The 22,331-nt window shown below is 30.6% G+C and overlaps 1 protein-coding gene across 1 annotated transcript in view; it reads right to left on the reverse strand.

Moving 5' to 3' along the window:
- LOC117174569 (dynein heavy chain 2, axonemal) overlaps positions 1-18,327 on the reverse strand; it is a 90,379-nt gene extending 72,052 nt beyond the window's left edge. The window contains exons 1-9 of the mRNA XM_033363793.1: positions 18,117-18,327; positions 15,697-16,154; positions 15,482-15,618; positions 12,060-12,402; positions 8,207-8,729; positions 7,994-8,136; positions 7,791-7,936; positions 7,631-7,724; positions 7,368-7,538 (exon numbers count right to left, since the gene is read on the reverse strand). Of these exons, the coding sequence (XP_033219684.1) occupies positions 7,368-7,538; positions 7,631-7,724; positions 7,791-7,936; positions 7,994-8,136; positions 8,207-8,729; positions 12,060-12,402; positions 15,482-15,618; positions 15,697-16,154; positions 18,117-18,327 (2,226 nt within the window). The remainder of the gene's footprint in view (positions 1-7,367; positions 7,539-7,630; positions 7,725-7,790; positions 7,937-7,993; positions 8,137-8,206; positions 8,730-12,059; positions 12,403-15,481; positions 15,619-15,696; positions 16,155-18,116) is intronic.
- Between the last annotated feature and the right edge of the window lie 4,004 nt (positions 18,328-22,331).

Consider the following 22,331-nt stretch of genomic DNA (forward strand, 5'->3'; position numbering starts at 1 on the left):
CTAGTATGCAGTAGTACCTAGCACGAATTAATGTTTTTTATAGTTTATAGTTGATGTTAAAATGGTTAATGGTAATGTTAAACAACGTTTTCTAAATGCAAAAAAAGTATTAAATTTCTAACCTTAAAGTTGCCTTACCTTTAATTTAGTTCGTGTGTACTTTTTTGATGTTCTAACCACAAAAATATACATTTAAACTATCACTATTTATAGTTTATATTTATATTTATAGCTTCGATATTTATAGTCACATTAATTGAAACAAACTTATTTATATGTAACGAAACAACAGCCAGGTCTCCTTCACCTGCTGTTCGTTCACTGGACCTGCGGGGTAACAGTTTTGCTCCAATAAATGAACACAGCGTTCGTTCAGTGGAACACGGGCAATTTAAAGGTCCAGTACGTGAACACGCAAGTTTGAGCGCGCCTAGAGCGCGCGACTGTTGGTTCTCGGGCTTCGCGCTCAGTTTTTATATTTTCGCACATTCTTGCACAAACATTTAAAAATTAAGACTCAAAACATCCACCACTGTAATTTTGTGATTGTGAATTCTCTTTCGTTAAAAAAGCTTAGCTCGAGTGTTTGAGCGCACCTACGGCACGCGACTGACGGCAATCGCACTCCGCGCTTCGTCTTTGCATTTCTTCCGCATTCGGGCACATGCCTTTTAAAATCAAAGGTGAGCGGACTACTTTTATATCACTTTTATATCAATTATAATAAATTTTTATGTAACTCTGCCAGGGATTACTTATTAAAAAATTGCAAAATAAAAAGAAAATTGTATTTATCATGATTATTTTTGTATTTGTTTCTTATTTTGCTTTAAAATGTATTCTAAGCTGCTCTGAAACATGTATCATTCCAATAAATGTATATCATTACAATTCATAACATGCATAAAAATTGAATCATACTAATTCTTATTTCCTTGTTTTTCTAATTCTTCTAATTTTTAATATTGTTTTTTACGATTAAATAAAAACTACTGCGCAGCTGCTTAGGGTCTAATACAGGAACCTATATAGGGTCTTATATAGGAGCCTATGTCTTCTTTCGTCTTTTCTGTACTTTTTCCAAAAAGTTAATTTTTTAATTTTTAATCTTACGTTTTACGATTAAAAGAAAATCTACTCGTCCTATCGAAAAATGATTGATAATAAATTTATAGATCTTTTTAGGTGAACAACTGTTGTCTGGTATTTTAAGTTCATACCTTGTGTCGTTTTTTCAAACAAATTTAATATTTTTATTGAGAATTTTATTTTTTATGACTACACAGAAAATCGCCGATCCTCCAATGTACACCGAAATCGGTGTTCAATAGAGTTGCAACAAATTTGAGCCACACAGGTTCATTCGGGGAATCTAGGGGAAAAGCATCATTTAGACACTGTTTTTTTTTCATCCAATGCAACGTGAAGTGTCCTCTACAAACTGTAAGTCACCTGTCAAGATCATTTTGTCGGTCGTTATTTAAGTGAAACAGATGTTAATAAGCAGGTAAGTTATAATAATAATTACCTAACTTGTTATTTCCTCCCATTTACCAGCGACTAAATAGTCTTGGAATAAAAATAGTACTTGGCGTGATGTAATATGCAAATGTTAGGTTAGTCAAAACCTACTATATGACATTCAAAAGACCAAAGCCGGGATGTACAAACTAAGTCGTGACCGTCTGCATCGAAATTGATGCCTGGTCGTTCGAACAAATTTCCACTAGATTTTCTCCGGAAGTTTAAAGGTACCTTAGATATCTAATCTTGCAGTGGCTAGTGTCATACATGAAAGATAAGGTAAATACAATTGTATAATGAAAACAGAAATCTGTTTTTCGCGATGAGTAGGGATGTAAATTTGAATGCAACTTTAGCCTGATGAAAAGTTTCATGAAACATTGGAAGTTTCGTGAAACATTGCAATGTTTAAAATATAGCGGCGGGAACATTCAAATTGATAAGATAAAAGCCTATTAGGTATTTTCACTTTAATAAACAGCTAACTTCACTTCGTAGAATGCTGAGGGGAAAATAAGGGACCAAATGTATGGGATTCAGTTCATTTTTGCCCTATTTCGCTAACATCTTCGTAAAAGGTAATTTTTTCTATATAAATGTAGTTAAAAGATAGTTTTTATTTTTTAATTACTATTTAATGAAGTAATAAAATAATAATAATAATAATGATGATAAATTACAAATATATTACAGAAATAAAGTTTTGTTTCATGCATTTGATCCCTTTTTTCCCCCTCAGCTTTTAACAAAGTGAAGTTAGCTGATGGTTGAAGTGAAAATACCTAATTGAGGCTTTCATATCCCAACTTTTTCCTGCCGGCTGATTTGATTTATTTTTCCGGTTTATACTGTGGACCAATGATGCCAATTTTGGCACCCTGAGCTACTGCGCTTGCGTTAGGGCTGACCGCTCATCGGCCGCAGTTGGTGCACGATTCAAAATTACATTAAAAAACCGTTCTTGTAACTTAAGTAAATAATTATTAAAATATCTACAAGGATATATACAAATTGTGTAACTTTGATTTCAGGCAAAAAAGTACAACACATATATTAAATTAATAACAGTTTATTTTTAGTGAATTCCAAACACCAAATTATATTTTACAAAACATTTAATTTAAAAAGAAGTTTTGTTTTAGAATTATTCAAATATTATCACTATTATGTTCTGCAATTAGCTTCTATATATCAAGCTGCTGAAACATCATATGGTATTTAAAAAAATGTGTCTATTAACAAATATTTTGAGAAATATTAGTCTTTCAAATTCAATGAAAATAAACTGTTATTTATCAAATATATGTGTTATAAATTTTTTTTATCTGAAATCAAAAGTTACACAATTTGTATACATTTTTATGTAAATTTTAATAATTATTTATTTAAATTACAAGAATTATTTTTCAATGTAATTTTCAATCGCGCTTCAAAGGGTAGACAACCATCGCTCAGCCCTAATGCACGCATCAATAAAAATTATTCTCATTTTATTATTGCATTAAATAGTCACTAAAAAAGAAAAACTATTTATCAATTGCACTTATACAGAAAAATTACTTTCTACGAAGATATTAGAAAAATAGAGCAAAAATTAACCGATTCCCATGCATTTGGTCAATTGTTATCCCCTCAGTATTCAACGAAGTGAAGTGAGCTAGTGATTGGAGTGAAAATGCCTTATTGTATATGTAAAAGGTCATGACTTTTTCTATACATCCCGGCTTTAGTTTAAACGTCGACGGGCATGACTAGCCTAACTTTTGGAAGTTGCATTAGGAAGTTATAAATTTATTCTAAGCGACTGGTACGCCCTACTAAATGAAAGAAATTTGAAAATTAGGTTAATATCGTTTCAATTGGTTTCGTTATTAACAATTATTTAGGCTAATATCGCAAAGCGAATAGTTGCTTTGACAGGTATTCAGGTGGCTGACAGCGGTTCAGAACTCCATAACTCTGCATGAGCCAAAATTCAGTCTCCAAATGATACTTTCCCCTAGATGCCCACATGGGCACCTACGTTCAGAGGAATACATTTGAGACTTGAAAACTCTCTCAAATGATCATTGAGAGCCCAATGAAATTTGAGCTGCAACAAATTTAACACCAGCGTTTTTCTGTGAATACCTTCTCTGATGAAAATGTAAAAACGCACTTTTTGTGAAAAAAACTTGTGGTAGATTGAATAATAATATCTTACAACTATAACAGCACAACTTTGATGCAAAAAAGGTAAAAAATTTTTTGTAAAGGCATTATAAACAAGGAGTTATTTAGGAACGTACCTTATAGTGGTCGACGACTTTCTCACCATCACTCACCAAAATCGATGATGCTTCACATTCAAGAAATTTTTTAAATTACTTACAAGAATTTACTGCAATGAATTGTATATTAGACTCTTCAGAATTGCTTCAAGATTTCAAATATATAGAAATTCATAAAGACTTTAACTTTGAAAGGCTATATATTTATGTATTTTTCGCATTATTGTTCATTCCCTGGTGACTGTTCAGCCACTGGATCACTTACCCTAGTATCATTCAATTTTTATGCATATTATAAATTGTAATGATATAAATTGATTGAAATGATACATGTTCAAGTGCAGCTTAGAATACAATTTAAAGCATAATACGAAACAAATATTAAAATAATCATGATAAATAAAATTTGAACTTTATATTGCAATGTCTGAATAAGCCATTCCAGGCAGACTTACATAAAAAATGTATTATATTTGAAATAAAAATGTTGTGTATAATGTACAGGTATAACGTGATGAGAATGTGTTTGTTAAACCCGAAAGAGCTTCAACAAAAGAGAGTTCACAATCATAAAATTACAGTTGTCGATCCGTTGACCTTTGATTATATAAGGTCTGTGTACGAATTCGGCAGAAATGCAAATACATAACGCGGAGTGCGATAGCCATCAGTCGCGTGCCGTAGGTGCGTTCAAACCCTCGAGCAATTATTGAAAATCGTACGTGTATGCCTCTGAATTTGTTCAAATATCGTCTGGAAGTTGACAACAACCTTTTGACAGCCTCGTTTGCTGTTTTAAGTAATCGAAAACTCCATTTTATGTGCCTGCAACAGCCGCTATAAAGAGCGTTATATAGCCCTTTACCGACAAATGTCCTAAATGGTCGGCCAGAGTTTTACAACCCTATAGGGCTCAAAATTTTCTTTGAAGTTTCTAGTTTTCAGTAGCGTATGGTAAATAATAATTTTCAAAATAGCGGACCAACAATGGCCGTCATAAAAAAATGGTGAATTCAATTTCTTATTTTTGATCTGATTCTTATAAAAAATCATTTATACTCTTGGAATTCACTTTTCAAGTGTTTTAGAGGTCGCTGAGTACAAAGTTTCTACTATTTAAAAAAAATTCTAAGATGGCAAATCCAAGGAGGGCGCTAAAAAGTGTTTTTAGGCCTTGCAAATAAGGCGGGTTTATAAATTGGGTATTCAAAACTGCACAATTTTAAATATGAAAATTATATAAATTAAATATTTATGACTCAAAAATAAAAAATAAAATAAACTAAAATATTCCCTTTTCACCTGAAGTCAAACGTTAAAAATAGAAAATCAAACCCTATTCAACTCATTAATAGAGCTAAATATAAAAAATTGACGTGTTAACATGACAAGGTGCCATCTCGGCAGGTCCAAATAGAAAGGTTCCCTATTACAGAGGGCGTTGGTGTTCCCGATACTGTCTATATGGGATTTTCAAGCTTACATGTTTTGCCGTCCGAGATTCTTTTCTCAAAAATATATTGTTTTTGATTATAAATTACGTATGTCAACACCTGCATGTTAAAAAACCCACTCTTGGAGTGATCGTTTAAAACGACCACTCTAGCGTTGGTCATTAAACTCTAAAAGAACCACTCCGTTCTTTCAGTTGGCCCCTCATTTTAGTACGCATACTTACGTGGCATATAGCAGATAAATTTAGTAATTATTAATCTCTAGTTTAATATATTTCCTGAAAATATTTATAATTCACGAAATTCAAAGAATTCAAGGAAGTCTTCAAGAAATTCACGTAACAAAAGACATTATTGAATTAATTAAAGAAATTAAAGGAATACTCGGAATTCATAGAATTTAAGAATTTCAAGGGATTGCAAAAAGTCGAAGAATTCAAAACATTCACGGAATTCGAGAAACTCAAAGAATTCACAAAATTCATAGAATTTAAGGAATTCAAAAAATTCACGGATTCAAGAAATTCACGTGATTTATGAAATTTAAAGAACCCATAGAATTCGCGGAATTCAAGTATTACAGAGAATTTAAAGAATTCGAAGAATTTCCAGAACTCGCAGAATTCAAGGAACTCACGGTATTCAAGGAATTCATTGAAATGAATAAATTCACGGAACTCAAAGAATTCAAGGAATTTGAGAAATTCACAGAATTCAAGGAACTCCAGGAATTTCCGGATTCAAGTAATTCACGTAATTCATGATATTTAAAGAACTCATAGAATTCACGGAATTCAAGTAAGACAAAGAATTTAAAAAAATTGAAATAATTCACGTAATTCCTGGAATTTAAGGAACAAATAGAACTCATGGAATTCAAGTAATGCAACGAATTTAAAGAATTGGAACAATTTACAGAACTCGCAGAATTCACGAAATTTGCAGAATTCAAGGAATTCACGGGATTCAAGAAATTTATGAAATTGAATGAATACATGGAATTGAAAGAATCCTAAGAATTGAAAGAATTCTAAGAATTGAAAGAAATCAAGGAATTCAAGAAATTAAATAAATTCGTGGAGTTTTAGGAACTCAATGAATTAACGGATTTCAAAGAATTCACGCTATTTAAGGAATTCGCTAAATCTAAGGAATTCATGTAATTCACGAAATTCGAAGAATTCTAAGAATTCAAAAAATTCAAAGCATTGAAGTAACTTAAAGCATTAAAAAAATCCACTGAATTCAAGAAATTCCTGAAATTCAAGGAACTCACGTAATGCAAGAAATTTACTTCACTCAAGGAATTCCGTGAATTCCGTAAATTTTCTGAATTCCACCTATTTCGTGAAGTACGTCAATTCCGTGAATTCCGTAAATTATTTAAATTCCGCGAATTCCTTAAATCTACGAATTCCGTAAATTCTTTGATTTCGTGAATTTCGTGAATTCCATGAATTCCGTTATTTCCTTGAATTCTGTAAACTGCTTGAATTATTTAAATTCCTTGAATTGTGTGAATTACTTAGATTACGTGAATTCCGTGAGTTCCTTCAATTCCACAAAGTACTTGAATTCCGCGAACTATTTGAATTCCGGGAATCCCTTGAATTCCGTGAACTCTTTGAATTTCCTTCAATCCTTGAATTCTGCGAATTCCTTGAATTTCGTGAATTCCTTGAAATTTTCGATTTCCGTGAATTCTTTGAAGTCTGCGAATTTCTTGAAATCAATATATTCCGTGAATTTCTTGCGTTCCGTGAATACCTTCAACTGCGTAACTCCCGTGCATTCATTGAATGCATTGAAATCTTTGGATTCCGCGAACTCAAAATATTTTAAGACAATATATTGAACTGGAGAGTAATACTTACTAAATTTATCTGCTATTTGTCGTGTTAGCATGTGTACTAAAACGAGGCGCTAACTGAAAAAATGAAGTGGTTCCTTAGACGACGAAAGCGAGACTGTTCGTTTTAGATGATCACTCCAACAGTGTTTTTTTTAACATGCAGTTATCGATATTTTTAATATCAGAAAATAAAAACCCAGGTAGGTTAACGCCTGCTTCGTGAGCTATATTCAATACTTCTTATAAATAATTTGATTGTTATCTTACCTTATTGTCCAATAAATCTGCCTCTAGTAATAAAAGAGGAGATGGAGCTGTAGTTCCGTCGCCATGTAAAGCTTCATACATTACATTCATTGAATTTTTTAAACAAAGCCTAAAAGCTTCTTCTAAAAGTGTATCCATCTTCATAAGATAAATGGACCACTCTGACATTGTCTATAAACAAAATTATTATATCTCAGTTCTCCAAACCAATATGCAAACAATTAGGGTCTAATTCCATAAGAGTGAAGAATAAAATCACTAACGTCTTCTATAACGCGATGAAAACCTTCGTAAACTACCAAAAGAAGTTGGACAACAGTTTTATATTTTTTCATTATAGAATCATGGACAGAATTTCTGGGAATGGTAATCATCAAATTAATTATTATAATTTTATTCAAAATTATTCTCCTTATAAATTACCTGACATCCAGAAGATCTTGTATAAATTCTGGCAAGGAATAAGCGTAATTTGGTTTAATCCGAATCATTGATTCATCGCAAATATTTTCACATATTCTAAGGATTTCAAAATTGCATCTTTTATAAGTGTCGAGAAACTCTTGAAGCTGAAAAGTTTTCACATTTAAAAATTAATGTCAATTTAATTTATTATAATAACATACATTAGCTGTTTCTGTAAAACAATCTTTAATATAAGCATCTATAAATTCAGAGTTCCATGTCAATCTTTGAAGTCCTGGTTGAATTTTCTTATCTACGATTCTAATTAAGTTTTTAAAGAGCAGGATTTCTTCCTGCGATAGTGCTGGAAAATGATGACAAATAATTTGTATATTATTCAATAATAATTTGAGAAATGGTTAATATTGAATTACCGTCTAGAATTTTATTGTAGGCTAAGACAACAGAAAGAACACTTTCGTAAACAAATAGCAGAGTGTCCCACTTATCATGGACCATTTGAATATTTATTGGAAATGTGAATTCAAAATCCAACCAATGATTGGCTTCTATACACAAATCCAAAATCCGTGGATCCATATTGCATTCAAGTTTTCCATGCCTTTCTCCGTTTTTTCTTTTCATCAAAAAGCAATTTAAATGATCTTGAGGATTTTCGCCAGCATTGTTGACCCATTTTTGAAAAATATTTTTAATTCCATTATTAACTGAAGTGACTAACATTTCATATTTTTCAGAGACTTGCTCACTTATAGAGCAAAAGGGAATCCAATCTGCTTTTTTTAGTAACGCATTAATTCTTTCTAGTTTAGCGATTTTCGTTTTCAAATTTTTTGCCCTTCCAGAAAAGTAGGGCAATGTTGCTGAGTATTCATTTTTTTCGTTCATTACTTCTGATTTTATATCTAGAATTCTTTCCTCGAATGTTTTCCATATCTATTTTTATTGTTTTATTATTAATTTTATTATTATATTCATCACACAGTCTTGAGTTTCTTTTTTATGTTTTAATTTATATCAGGGTTCACAGTTTGTCCTTTATTCCCATGGGTTTTTTTCGGTTTTTAGAATTCCCCCTTTTTTCTTTTATCATTTTATCATTAGCTTCTTATCTTAAAAATTTAAAAAATGGAATAACACATGATTGAGAGGTCGATAATCAAAGAATTTCAAATTTTAAGCTAAAATTGATCAATTTCTAAGTTATTAGTTTTATATCCGGTAAAAGTTAGTAAAGTTAAAGGATTTTTAAATTTCTCAAAAACTAGCAAAAATTATTTTTTCTAAAAGATGAAACAGTGTAATCGAAATTTTCCGTGTGTAGATATTAAAAACATTAAAATATTAACCACATGAAACTGCTTGATCAAAACAAAATGAAAATAAGAATGACAAGATTTACAACTGATTTTAAAGACCTTTTTCGATTGAACATAAATTCAATCAAAAGTTTTGCAATTTGAACCATTTTTAAAATCTACATACCAAAAACCAGCTCTTAACCATTCAGAAAATTTAAGAGCAGTTATTACAGTCAATGATAGATTCTTTTCAAATATATACATCCCACCAATTTAATGAAATTTTTTTGTACTAAGATTTGTTTGAACTTTTATGACTGGTGACACCGTTTACAAAGAATTTGTCAAAAAAAATTTATTTTTTGAAGTAAATAAATTACACCAGTGAATAAGTTATACCAGCCCCCCACTTTGAATTTTTGAGTTTTCTATAGCCCACTGAATTATATCAGGTGCTACGCGCGGGGGGGCGTAACGCTATTCCCACCATTTGAAAAAATCAAAATTTAAATCACATGATCTTGAAGATATTTTAAATGCGCTCATATGCGCAATAGAGAAAATTTTTTCGACACATTGATAACCGAGTTATCAGCGATCAAAATGGGGGGGGGGGATAACGTAATTTTTCTGAACTAATAACATTTTTCCAAATTAATCATACTTATCTTTCATAACTTCAAATGAGCTCAAATGCGTCACCAATAAAAAATTTTGCGGTAGATACTTAACAAAGATATAATATTTTGGAGGGGGGCTTGTGTAACATAGGTGTTAAATCGTCAACAGTGATGTACAATATAAAGTTGAGGACATGGATTCCTTCGTCTTCAAATGCGCTCATATGCTCCATAATTTTTTTTTCGAAAATCATGAAAATTACTCACGACATGGAGGTAACAAAATTTCACGAATGATGACCAACAAAATAAAAAGTTTTCAATCCGCCTTGATAAAATGTAGTGAAAACTAATAAAATTTTTATTATTTTATAGTATTTTTCATTGTCGTCCGCTGATATCTCCAAATAAATTAAATTGCAAAATAAAAATTTATAATAATCTCTTCGGATAAGATTTCAAATGCGCTTATATACGCCACTTTCGTAATTGGCAAAAAACCAGAATCAACCCCTCACTACCATTTATTTCGATCCAATATTCGATGATATTTACAAATAACTTAAATTGTAGTAAAATTTTGTTACCTCTATATCTTGGGCAATTTTCGAAATCTTAAACAACAAAAAATTATGGCGCATATGAGCGGATTTGAAGAAGAAAGAATAGATGTCCTCAACTTTATATTGCACATCACTGTTGAGGATCACCTGCGTTACACTGGAAATTTTCGAAATTTTCATCAACAAAAAATTATAGCGCATATGAGCGCATTTGAAGATCTTCAAGATCATGTGATTTAAATTTTGACTTTTTAAATGAGGGGGGATAGCGTTACGCTGCCCCCCCCCCCCCCCCCGCGTAACACCTGATTTAACTCCTACAGTTTTGTGGCGCAAAAATTTTAATCGGTGGCGCACTTGAGCGCATTTGGGGCGCAATTCAATGGGCTATAGAAAACTCAAAAATTAAGAGTGGGGGGGGGGGGCTGGCACAACTGATCTTTAAAAAATGACAAGATATGAAAAAGCTCGATACAGCAAAGTCATTCTTTCTAAAAACTTCGCCAAAAAAGTTGTAAGGTATTTTTTTCTCGGTGGCTTTATTACTTAAATATTCGTAAAAATATGAATAAATTCATTTTTCTGCTGTGATGAATAATTAAAGTCTAAATATTTGAAGATATTAGTCAATATTTTATATTTTTGAATTACATGACATATGAAAGCTTGAAATAGAAGACAAAAGAAAATATTTTAAATGTTTAAAATGTAAATATGCTTTTTAATTGAACTTTTTCTTAAAAAATCTCAGCTTTACTTCAAGAGTAAAATAAATCCAAAAAAATGAAACGTATTTTTTTACTGAACATTTAAAATCATTTTTTATTTAATATTATTTTATCTTTTATGGTTTATTTTGGAGATGTTAATTAAAAGGGGACAAAGAACTTTTAATATTGAAAAATTTGTTGTAATGGTTTGGTAAATAAATTATGTTTCTATAATTAAAAAATAAAAATTCAGGAATGAGAATGCGCATTGTGCGTATGGACATTTTATTAAAATGTTTTTTTTCGGAGAAATTGAATAAATAATTTAAATTTAATTTATATGCTGAAAAATAAAAAAGTATTATTTTAATGTATGTTCTGAATTAAAAGGATTTTAATAAATTTCTAGTAAAATTTAGGGAATACATTAATTTTATGTATTTGAAAGCATTTTTCCATATCTGAAAAGTTTCAAGCGATGTGGAGTAATTTAACAAATTTTAAAGGATTTTAGTTTTTAAAAAATTTAAAGAATTTCAAAATACTCATACTTTAATTATTTTTAATTAGAGTTTAAGAGCATTGAAGAGTGTTTTTGAATTCTAATTGATGAAATAACAAATTGTATACAGAAATATTTAATTCTACTTGTAATGATCACGATTCAATAAATTTATTAGTAAAAGAATTTTTAAAAGAGGAAATATTCTTAAATATAATAATGATATAAATCTTTTAGAAATTGTTTTTTTTAACAAATTTGATGTTTCCTTCGATTTTCTTTAGATCGCCGTGAATCGGGTTTCAAGGGCTTGAGTATTTCCAATTAAAGCAAATAAATTTTCAATGGCAGAAATCATTAAAAAATGGTTCAACATTACTCAAAAACTATAAAATTACTTATAAGAAGATTTTTTCTTCTTTTCTGGATGTAAAATTAAATGCTTCATCTTTCCCCTATTTTTTCGACTTTTCGTAAAAAATTGCCTTTTCCCTCCTTTTTAAGCCCGTTTTGTTCTATGATCCCTGATATATTGTTTTATAATTAAAAATTTAAACAATCTGAACATACGAATGTGGCCTTAGTGTTATAAATGGACTGTAAGTTTTCTCTTTGCATGTAATTGTAGAATTCATAAAGAGAATAAATGCCAGACACGACAGTATGGACACTAGAAAAAACGGAATCGAGCAAGTTTTCAATTTTTATCTCTAGGTCTTTAATTTTTCCTCGAAAAATGAGCATGTCATCGTGCCAAGTGGGCTGCTGTACATCGAACATTTTATATGAAATTAATTCTAATGATTTTAAATGGGTGAGAAATTCGTCTTCTATATTCTGACACATTTTTTCGAATTCCGGACCTCGTGTGCCTTGAAAAAAAGGTTTTTCTATTTCTGCTGTTTCATCCATCCTAGGAAAAAAATCGGTTTCAGAAGAGATCGATAAGTATTTTAATGGAAGGGATTCGCAAAATGCGAGGCGTAATATAGTAGGAAAAAGTTTTTGTGGCCAAATGAATTTCTAGCCTTCTCTATTCATTCAATTTATGAGTTTTTTTTTATTAAAGATTTTTTAATTTCGTAAAGATTTGTTTGTTTTGATCTTTGCACAAAATTTGGATATTTTTTACCAAACAACAAAATTTACACTTCTTATAACTTGCTAAGAGTACCATTTTTTCAAATTTTCAGATTTGTCAAAAAAAGGTTTTATATCTGGGATGAAACTATTTAGAAATCATTTCCAGTAAGTGAGCGTATACAGGGTGTCCAAAAAGTTCCGGACCCGCTGAATATTTTCTTAGGTATAAAATTGTTCATGGAGGTCTAGGTCATTTTTGTAGTAACTTTTAAAGAGGAATTTAATAGTGTTCTTCAATTTGACCTTGATCATGATTTTGAAGGTCATTTCAGGGAATGGAAGTTATTTGTTTCAACAAGGCGCAGTCAATATGGACCTTTAATTTGACATTGAAGATGGCCTTAAATTTCATTTTAAGGTCAACTTTTTGTTTGAAATGGAAGCCCTCGTTTTTGACATTGGAAATCGATAGAGCGGGAAATTTTAGGTTGTTTTATTACTCAAAATTCGTGTACTCTGGAAATGTCTATACCCACCCTAAAAAAAACTTTAGGACTGGAGGACCCTCTGTGCTAAATTGCGTTAATCCAGTGGCAGCCTGGCCTTCGTAGTAGGCAGATCAAAGTGCGCGTTGGGTCAGAAACGACCCACGATTTCTTTCACGTCAGTGCAAAGTAGTTTTGAGCGTCAAGGTAAGTTTTTTTAATTTTTCTGAAGTTTATGAGTATTTTCGAAAGATAGATATTTTTTTGAGTCATATATTGATTTTTCATCTCTTATAGCATGGCGCAGCGTATATCTAGTGAAGTCTCGAGAATTCTTCGTCCACGTATGGAACCAGTCAACTATTTGGACGAGGAAAGCGAGGATGATGTTGATTTCGTATATAAAGAATCGGAAGATCCATCCTAAATGAAACCGAGAATAAGATAAATTTAAATCACAAAGTCGAAAACAGAAATTTTGTAATCCGAAAAAAGATCGGAAAACGAACCGATGCTGCGTCAAGTGTAGGTTGGCCGTTTGCGAAAAACACCGTTACACATGTTGCAGAGACTGTCTGTAATGTTTATAATTATAAGAATGTATCGTTCTTTTTTCTTTGTAAATATTTATAATTTTCTACAAAAATATAACTTGTATAAAATGAAATATATCGAGTTTTTTGTTGAAACTTCAAATTTCCTCTTCTGAAAAAGCGCTAATTGACACCAAATAATTAAGAATTTCTTTTGTACCCATCGGGCTCATGGTTTTTTTCGTAAAAATGCGCTTCTTGAACTTAACTATGCTATTTGAAAAATGCAAATATCTCAATTTTTTTTAAAGTTATAAATTTTGTTGTAAATGTCTGTATTTTCGGGAGGAAGGTGTTTTTATCATTAAAAATAAAATATTTGTTTAAATTTGTTTGCAATCTTTATTACATTCCCTTAAAGAGGACGTATTCAAGAGTGTACATGAATTTCCTTAGATTTTTTTTTATTGATAATTGAGAATTTTAACATATCTTGGGTCTGAAATGATCCACTATCAACTGAGAAGGTGCAAAAAAAGCGATTAACCGATCGGGTTTAGAGTGAAATTTACCGCTCTGTCGATTTCCGATGTTAAAAAGCGGGGTTTCCATTAAAAAAAGGATTACCTTGAAATGACCTTTAAGGTCATTGTCAAGGTGAAATTAAGGTTACTATTGAATTTATCGTTGAAAGTTATTTCAAGAACGATCTTGACCTCAATGAAAAATAGTTTACCTGAGGAAATATTTAGGAGGTCCGAAACTTTTGGGACACCCTTTGTAAAAAACGTATAACGCTTTAGACAAATTAATGAACCAAAGTCATTTTTCGCGATTTTGTATTAAATATGAGGAAAATTAAGTTTTCATTACGACTAATCGAAAAGAGATGCTATTTGAAAATTTCTTTAACAATTTTTATGAATAAATTCACAGTTTGGATATTTTTCAGCGAATAGGTCCTATTTCTTCATGGAATTTTACAAATTGGTAACAATTATTAATTATATCAACAACTTTTATAAAAAAAGAAGAATGATCATGGAAAAGAGCCATCGGAAATGCATTATTAGTTCAAAAAAGTTATTTTTTTAAATAAACAATTAATTATATTTTTTACTAAATATTCTAACACACAAACCTTTTCAAGATTAAAAAATCTTCTATTTATAAAAAAACTTCCAAATTGAAAGAAAATTGTAGTAATAAAATTGATTTGACCACAGTAACTTTTTTCATCCCACTATTCGTCAGGCGTCAAAGGTCAAGGTAAAATATTAAATGACATCGTTCATGGTCAGGTCTCAAGTCTAAGAGGTCAAAAGTTGAATCTAAGAGATCTATCCCTGAATTTAAAGGTCAGTCAGGTCAACGTTTCTGATAGAAATTCTCTCTCTCTCTTTCTCCGCTTATGTATCTGCCTATTATCTACTCCCCATTCCTCGTTACAAATGTCAAACATCAAAGGTCAAATGTCAAAGATGAAAGTTCAAAGGTGAAAGATCAGAAGAGACATAGGCCAAGAGCCAAAGACTCTTATACCAAAGGTCAAGTATGAATTGTCTGAATCGTCACCATTCAAGATCAACTCTCAAGCTTCCGTGGTCAAAGGTCGAAGATGAGCGATAAAACGCCAAGGTGGAAAGGAGAGAGTCAAATACGAGGGATGAGAGGTACATCAGAATATTAAAATTATTGTAAAAGGTGATTTGTTTTCCAATTTTCATATTTTTGAATCGGATTTATTACAATTCAATTTAAAGACTTTAAAATTTGAGAACACTTAATATTCGAAATCAAAAAGATTTCAAATTTAATAACTTTTAATCAATATAATGATTAAATTAAAATGTTATGAATAATAAAAAAACTAAATTGATAGAAATCTCACCTTGCAAAATCTATCATAGCTTGACAAATTTCGATGGCATCGTAACATCTTTCAATAAAAATGTGAATGTGATGAAAAACCATTTCCTCATTCAGTTCCCATTTAACTGATGTAATTTTATTGTGAGACTCTGCAATCTGGATTGTGAAAGAATATATTTATTTAAAACTTCGTTGTTATTATTTTATAAGAATGTAAGTAAATTTATAACTCACTTTTTCGTAAATTTTCTGATAGTCTTCGCAAGCTGCGATACAATCTTTCAAAATCTGTATGCTTTTTCTAGTCTTCCCAGCAAAAACTTCTTTAAGATCAATAAAACCCTGACAGCACTGTATGACTTGATTGCTCAAAAAATCAAAAAGTTGGCTCATTTTGTCAACGGTTTTCAAAAAAGGTGAATTTACCCAAATCACCCGGAAAAGGTGTATTATTTTTGGCAAATGCTGAGAAAGCTCAGAGAGAGAGGAACTGTTTGAAAGATCTGTACAGGGTTCTATCAAAATTTTTAGAAAATCAATATTTGATTCAGCTTCCTCGATAGCATAGTTTATTTCTTCAGTTAATAAATTTAATTGTCTTATATATGTTGACTGTGAGAGTGTCAAAATATTAATTATGTGTTGACTCAAAGGGTTTTCTAGTTGGAAAATAAGTCCGCAAAGATTATTATCTGTGAAAAATTATAAATCTTAAGTATTTAATTTAGAGTTAATATTTTAGGGATACTAACAATTCAAAGAATTACAGAATGTCAGGGAAAGTCAGGGAATATCAGGGAATTTAGATCAACAATTTTAATAAAAAGTAATTTTTTTTAGTTGAAAATTCTTGCGTTGAATGTATGTCTATTTTAGTAAAAATTGCACCTTCTTTTATCAAAAACCACAAACGTGTGATTGAAAATCAATTTTCTTAGTTGAGGATTCAACTATTTTGTCGAAAAATTAGCTTTTTGGGTCAATTTTAACTGTATTAGGTTTAAAATAAAAATATTTCCAGATCAAAATTTCAAATATTACATTTTTCAATAAAAATTTATCCTGCTTAGTTGAAAATTTAACTAAATTAGTGAAAAGTGAAAAATACTTGTTGTAAATGAATTTTTTAAAATGAAAATTTATGTTTTGCATTTGAAGATTTAACTATTTTGTTGAAAAATTCTATGTTTTATTAAAATATGTTTCTCCGAATGAAAATTTAACTGTTACATAGAAAATCCACTTAAAGCTTAAAATATATTGTTAAAATTATTATATTTTTTTAATGTTTATCTTTTTGGTAGCAAATTAATCTTCTTGGTGAAAGTTTCCTTCTTCTGGTTAAAAATGAATTTTTTTAACTGAAAATTCAACTTATCCATTTTTTTGAAGATTTAATTTTTTTGTTACAAATTTATTTAATTAGGTTGAAAATTAATGTTTCGTGGTTTTAAATCATGTTAAATTGGAAAATCAAGCATTTAGTTAAAAAAATTCCTGCATTTTGTTGAAAATGCAATATTCGGTGTTAGAATATTTATTTTCTTATTGACAAAGCAATCATTTTGGTTGAAAATTTATTTCATTGATTAAAAACTTAACTATTTCATCAAAATCACCTTTAAAAATTCAAACATTCAGTTTAAAATTCTTCTGTATTGATCATAGTTATTATTTTTTGGTTAAAAATTCGTTTCTAGAATAAATTAATTGAAATGAAAATATAGTTATTCCATTTTTGATTGAAAATTTATATTTTAAATGTAAGATTGATCCGTCATAGTTCAAAATTGAACTATTTAGCTAAAAATTTACCTTTTGTGGTAGAACATTAAACTTCTTGGTGACTAATACATCTTTTGTGTTGGAAATGCACTTCTTTAGTTAACAATTTCTTAATTAGATTAAAAATGCCTTCAAAATTCAAGCATTTAGTTGAAATTCATGTATTTGATTAAAAGTGATCTTTTTGCAGAACATGTATTCTTCTTGGTTATAAATTCATCTGTTTGGTTTAAGATTGAACTATTTGGTTAAAAATTTATTTTATCAGATTAAAAATTAATTTTTTCACTGAATACTTAGCTGTTCTATGTTAAGTTAAAAGTGTATCTGTTATTGAAGAAACTTCGACTATTTTGTTGAAAGTTCATACTTTTGGGTTAAAAACTCAACCTAGTTTTTGTTTAAAAATTAGTCTGTTTTGTTTATGGATTTAACTAATTTGTTTAAAAATTCCTATTTATTGTTTTATTTCAACAGTTTAAGATTGAAAATTAAAATATTTTTTAGTGAAAATATGAACTATTACATTTTTTAATGAGAATTTTTTTTATATTGAATATTTAACGCTTTGGTTGAAAATAGAACTATTTTGTTGAAAATTCCTTTGTAACATTCTGTATGAATGTTGCACTAAAAATAACTCATATAATTTCAGTAACAAAGTTTATCTTGCATTAACATAATTGATCTCCTAGGTACAAGGCTGCTTTTATGCCTAAAAGAAAAGTTTAGAACGGTCACAGGAAATAAAAAATCTGTCGAATGAAATTCAGGGAAGGTCAACGAATTTTGTGGTAACCCTGATATAAACTTTAAAATTTTTAAAAAAATCTTGATAAATATTTTTTTAAATCAATTGATTCACTCACAGCGATAAGTCCAGAACTCGAATTCGTCATTCAGACATAATAATTCATTTGAAGTTATCTGTTCCTTATCACTGAGAGCAATTTTTATTTGTCTTATCCAAAATGTTAGTACTGCTTCGAGTCTTTTTCCTAAATCCTTATCAGCACTTGCATCTTTTACACTGAGTTCACTTCCTTCTAACGGATGATATAATACAGACAAACCCAACATTTTATATCTAAGATCGGTTAAGTTGCAGAGAAATGTGTGCAAGTTTGTACAAAAATCGATTTTCACACCTATATTATTATTAAGGAAAACTAAAAATATAATTTTAATTATTGCTTTATAAACAAAAACCTATCAGTCATAAAGATTATGACTTTCATATTTAATCATAGCAATTATTAATCATACATACAAATATAACTAATTGCGAGAAAGTGTTTCACTAGACTTTGAAAAATTTTTTTCTGAACCTTTAAAGAAAATCGGTCGAAAATTATGAAAATGGCAGTGATTTCAAGTTAAGACACTCTGTCGCTGGAGAGTTTTGTTGTTCTTTACAGCAGCTGCTTTGTGGCTCAGGAACGAAGGCCGATAAGTGCAGTGCAGTGAAACCGTGTCTTGATACCAACTCGCTGCCATTTCCACAACTTTCAGCCAATTTTCTTCAAATTTTTAGAAATACTTTTTCAAAATCTAGTGAGCAACCTTCTCGCATTAATTTATTCAAACTAAAATTTTTTTGATGACTGTCCGACTGGTCGAAGTTGGTGAAACGTAATTCAAGTGCGGAATTAATTTGTTATTAAGAAGCCATGAACATATTCTTTTTTAAAACTTTTAGCTGGCACGCTATGTAATTTACCTTGAGAGAGCGCTTGTCGTAAATTTTACGACATTCGGGTTTATCCAAGTTAACAAAAGAATTCCAAAGTTTTTCTATGCGAAACAATTCCAAAGTGTGGCCATGTAAAACAGACATAAATTTTTTTATGTCTGTTTTATATTTTCTCTATGTTTTGTTCCGAAACCATCAATAATATTCGATAACCCTTTGAAATTCACTCATATAACTTGTAACGAAACAATTCCAAAATCTCGTAACGTAAAACAGCCGTAAAATTTTTAAATAAAAAATAGTCACAAGAGACACCTTTACAAAGCCCCATATTATGTTTCCAACCTTAAAATAATATTTAACAATTCCACAAAACAACCCCTAATTGATTTAGCATACTGGTCAGCCATATTTAATCCGCCATTTTGTTTTCTAAATTTTTGATATCGGATTTATAATCAGCGACCCCAAAAACCCCCAAGTAACATAATTTCGTCCATTTTATACTTTTTGCCAGCCTTTTGCAATTCGGTCCCACTTTGGTACGATATAAATGTGGAAAATATCAGAGAGAATAGTACAGGATACGAAATATACTTACACATCCCTGCTTAAAATGACAGATTGAAATCCAATAGAAATCTGAAAGGAACCAGTTACATACCCTTTCGGTCCTTACCCGGTTCTATGCGGTTCTTATTTATTCTTTAATTTAATTTTGTGAGATATATTTGGGTCTTTCCGGTCCTTATCCGGTAAATGATAATAAAAAATAAGTTGTTTAAATATTCTAACTGCGCCTACCCCGTTTTTGTCAATGGAAACAAAACGAAAATAACAATCATATAAAATTAGATTTCTACCTGGATCCTCTCCGGTCTCTATATGACAATTAAAGCTTGTGCATCGCGTTATGATGAAAGTGGACCGGCTACCTGGTGCTACCGGGTTCCCATCTGGCATATGGAACCAGAAATTAAAACAGGGTTATACTTTTCTACCCGGTTCCTATCCGGTCTCTTTAAGGCACATTGTCAATTGTAAACTATTAAGTCAAAGTGTACCGGTTACCTGGTTCTACTTGTTTCTTATCTGGCAAATGGAACCAGAAATTTAAATAAGGATATGCTTTTCTACCCGGTACTTGTTCGATCTCTCTAAGGCACCTGGCCACTTGTGAATTGTAAAGTGATAATGTACCGGCTACCCGGTCCAACCAGGTTCCTATCTGGCAAATAGAACTAGAAATTAAAATAAGGATATACTTTTCTACCCGGTTCCTATCTGATCTCTCTAAGGTACCTAGCCACTTGTGAATTATTAAGTACAATTGCACCTGCTAGCCGGCTTGTATCTGGCAAATGAAACCAGAAATTAAAATAAGGATATATACTCTTCTACCCGGTTCCTATACGGATAGGTTTCCAATAGTAACCGATAGCAAAGAGGTACATATTTTTGCGTGCCTGATATAAATTTCACAGGTTCCCGAGCACAAACCAGATGATACAGGTTCCGGATAGGACTCACGTAGCAACCGGGCACACATAGATAGATTCCGGTCAAGTGTCGAGTAAAAACCGGTGACAAGTTCCGGGCACGTTTCGGAAGAAAACACACAAGGCCAGTTTTTTGGCTTTAATTAGAAAGCTAAAAAAGCTATAAATTTTTGCCTGGGGAAAAAAATGCGCAATGAAATTCTACATCTAGACATAGTTTTTTAAAAGTAGTATTCAAAAATGTTTTTGAAAGCTTCCAGGGGTTTCCCCACTCCTGGCGAAATAAGTCTATGTGCCCTTATTCGATCCGGCAGCAATTTTAACTGCCCGAAAATATATTATGACATTTAATCACGTCTTAAGAAAACTAACCGACGCGTCGGCTAGTGGAGGTAACGTGACACAACTCTCCCTAGAGTAACTCTAGGGCATTCAAAAAGCAAAGCTTTTCTTCTCTTGACTCTTTCTCATATCGTGCGTTGTTTGGCCTAACCCTAGTGTGCACAACCTGGTACCCATCGGCGCATATTTGGTCAAATAACTTTTTTTATAACAAAAAATTTTTTTAATCCTCCCGGATCCCCACTATTTCACGAATTTTACATAGAAATATGCATTACAATTTTGTTTTAGCTTAGAAAAGTTTGAATTTAAAAAAGTACACGAATATTCTAACCGGTGTACCCGGGTACCGACATACAAAAAAGGAGGAAAACAGTATTAATAAATATGTTATAATCAATATTATTGACTTTGTATTACAAAGGTCATTGTATATAACATTATCGTTGGATTTGTCTTAAAATATTTTCTTTAACAATAAATAAATCAATATACATCAAATACCTAGGATTATTCTAAGTTACAGCCGAATTTTAGCTATAAATACGTATATGGGTACCGAGGTACCCCGGTTGCACTACAACATTAATTTATTTTCTTGGGCATACAAGAGTTAAAATGTTCATTTCCGTTTGTTATTTTAGGGTTTGAAAATGCTAACTCTAAAAGTTTTATTTTGTTGTAAAAAAGTCGTAAGAATAAATCCGTCTAATTTCCATGTACTATGAAAAGACAATCTTTTAAGATTGATTTCTTCCTCAACAATACAATTTTATGGTATCCTAAAAAAAGAACATTATTTTTTTTATTTATATCACTTTATTTATGTTGTAAACATTTAATGAATTATTACACAAAGTATTGCCAAAACATCTTTCGCAATAACGATTACCGCAATTCATGATCTGTATTCGCAAATTATAACTCTAGTGACACTTTTAACACTATAAGATAAAAAAAAAACTAAATCATTAAGAAACATATTGTCAACAAAACTCCGGAAATACCAAATGTCGTGATTCCCGCCCTACATTCAAGTTTAGAACCAATTCAATTTAGATAATTTCAATTAAGGCAGTTGTCGTGCTAAGTTGGATATCTGAAAAAATAGTTTTTCTATGATTTTAGGAATCAAAATATTAGAACTAATGTAATTTAAAATAAAAATACTATTTTGTATGAAAAATGTTAAAATTCACAAAAAAACCATTAATTTTAACCACGTTTTTTGCAATTACATTTTTTCGGACTGCTTTTTACCGAATTTTGAAATATCATTGCATATCATTGACTGTTAAAGTTTAAACAAATAATTACATTTTGAGATTATCAAGTTATTTTTAAAATTGAAAACAGTAGTTTCGTAGAGAATGTTTGATGCCAAATTTTTGACCGAATCTCTACGTTTTAAGAGTCCCTGAATCCAAAAATCAAGTTTTTACGATGGCGTCTGTCTGTCTGTCCGTCCGTAAACACGATAACTATAAAAAAAATGAACAGATCAAATCAATCTTTGGCATACTTTGTTTAGATCCTAAAAGAAAGAACAA

Source organism: Belonocnema kinseyi, chromosome 6 (genome assembly GCF_010883055.1).
Source record: "Belonocnema kinseyi isolate 2016_QV_RU_SX_M_011 chromosome 6, B_treatae_v1, whole genome shotgun sequence".
Classification (NCBI taxonomy): Eukaryota; Metazoa; Arthropoda; class Insecta; order Hymenoptera; family Cynipidae; genus Belonocnema; species Belonocnema kinseyi.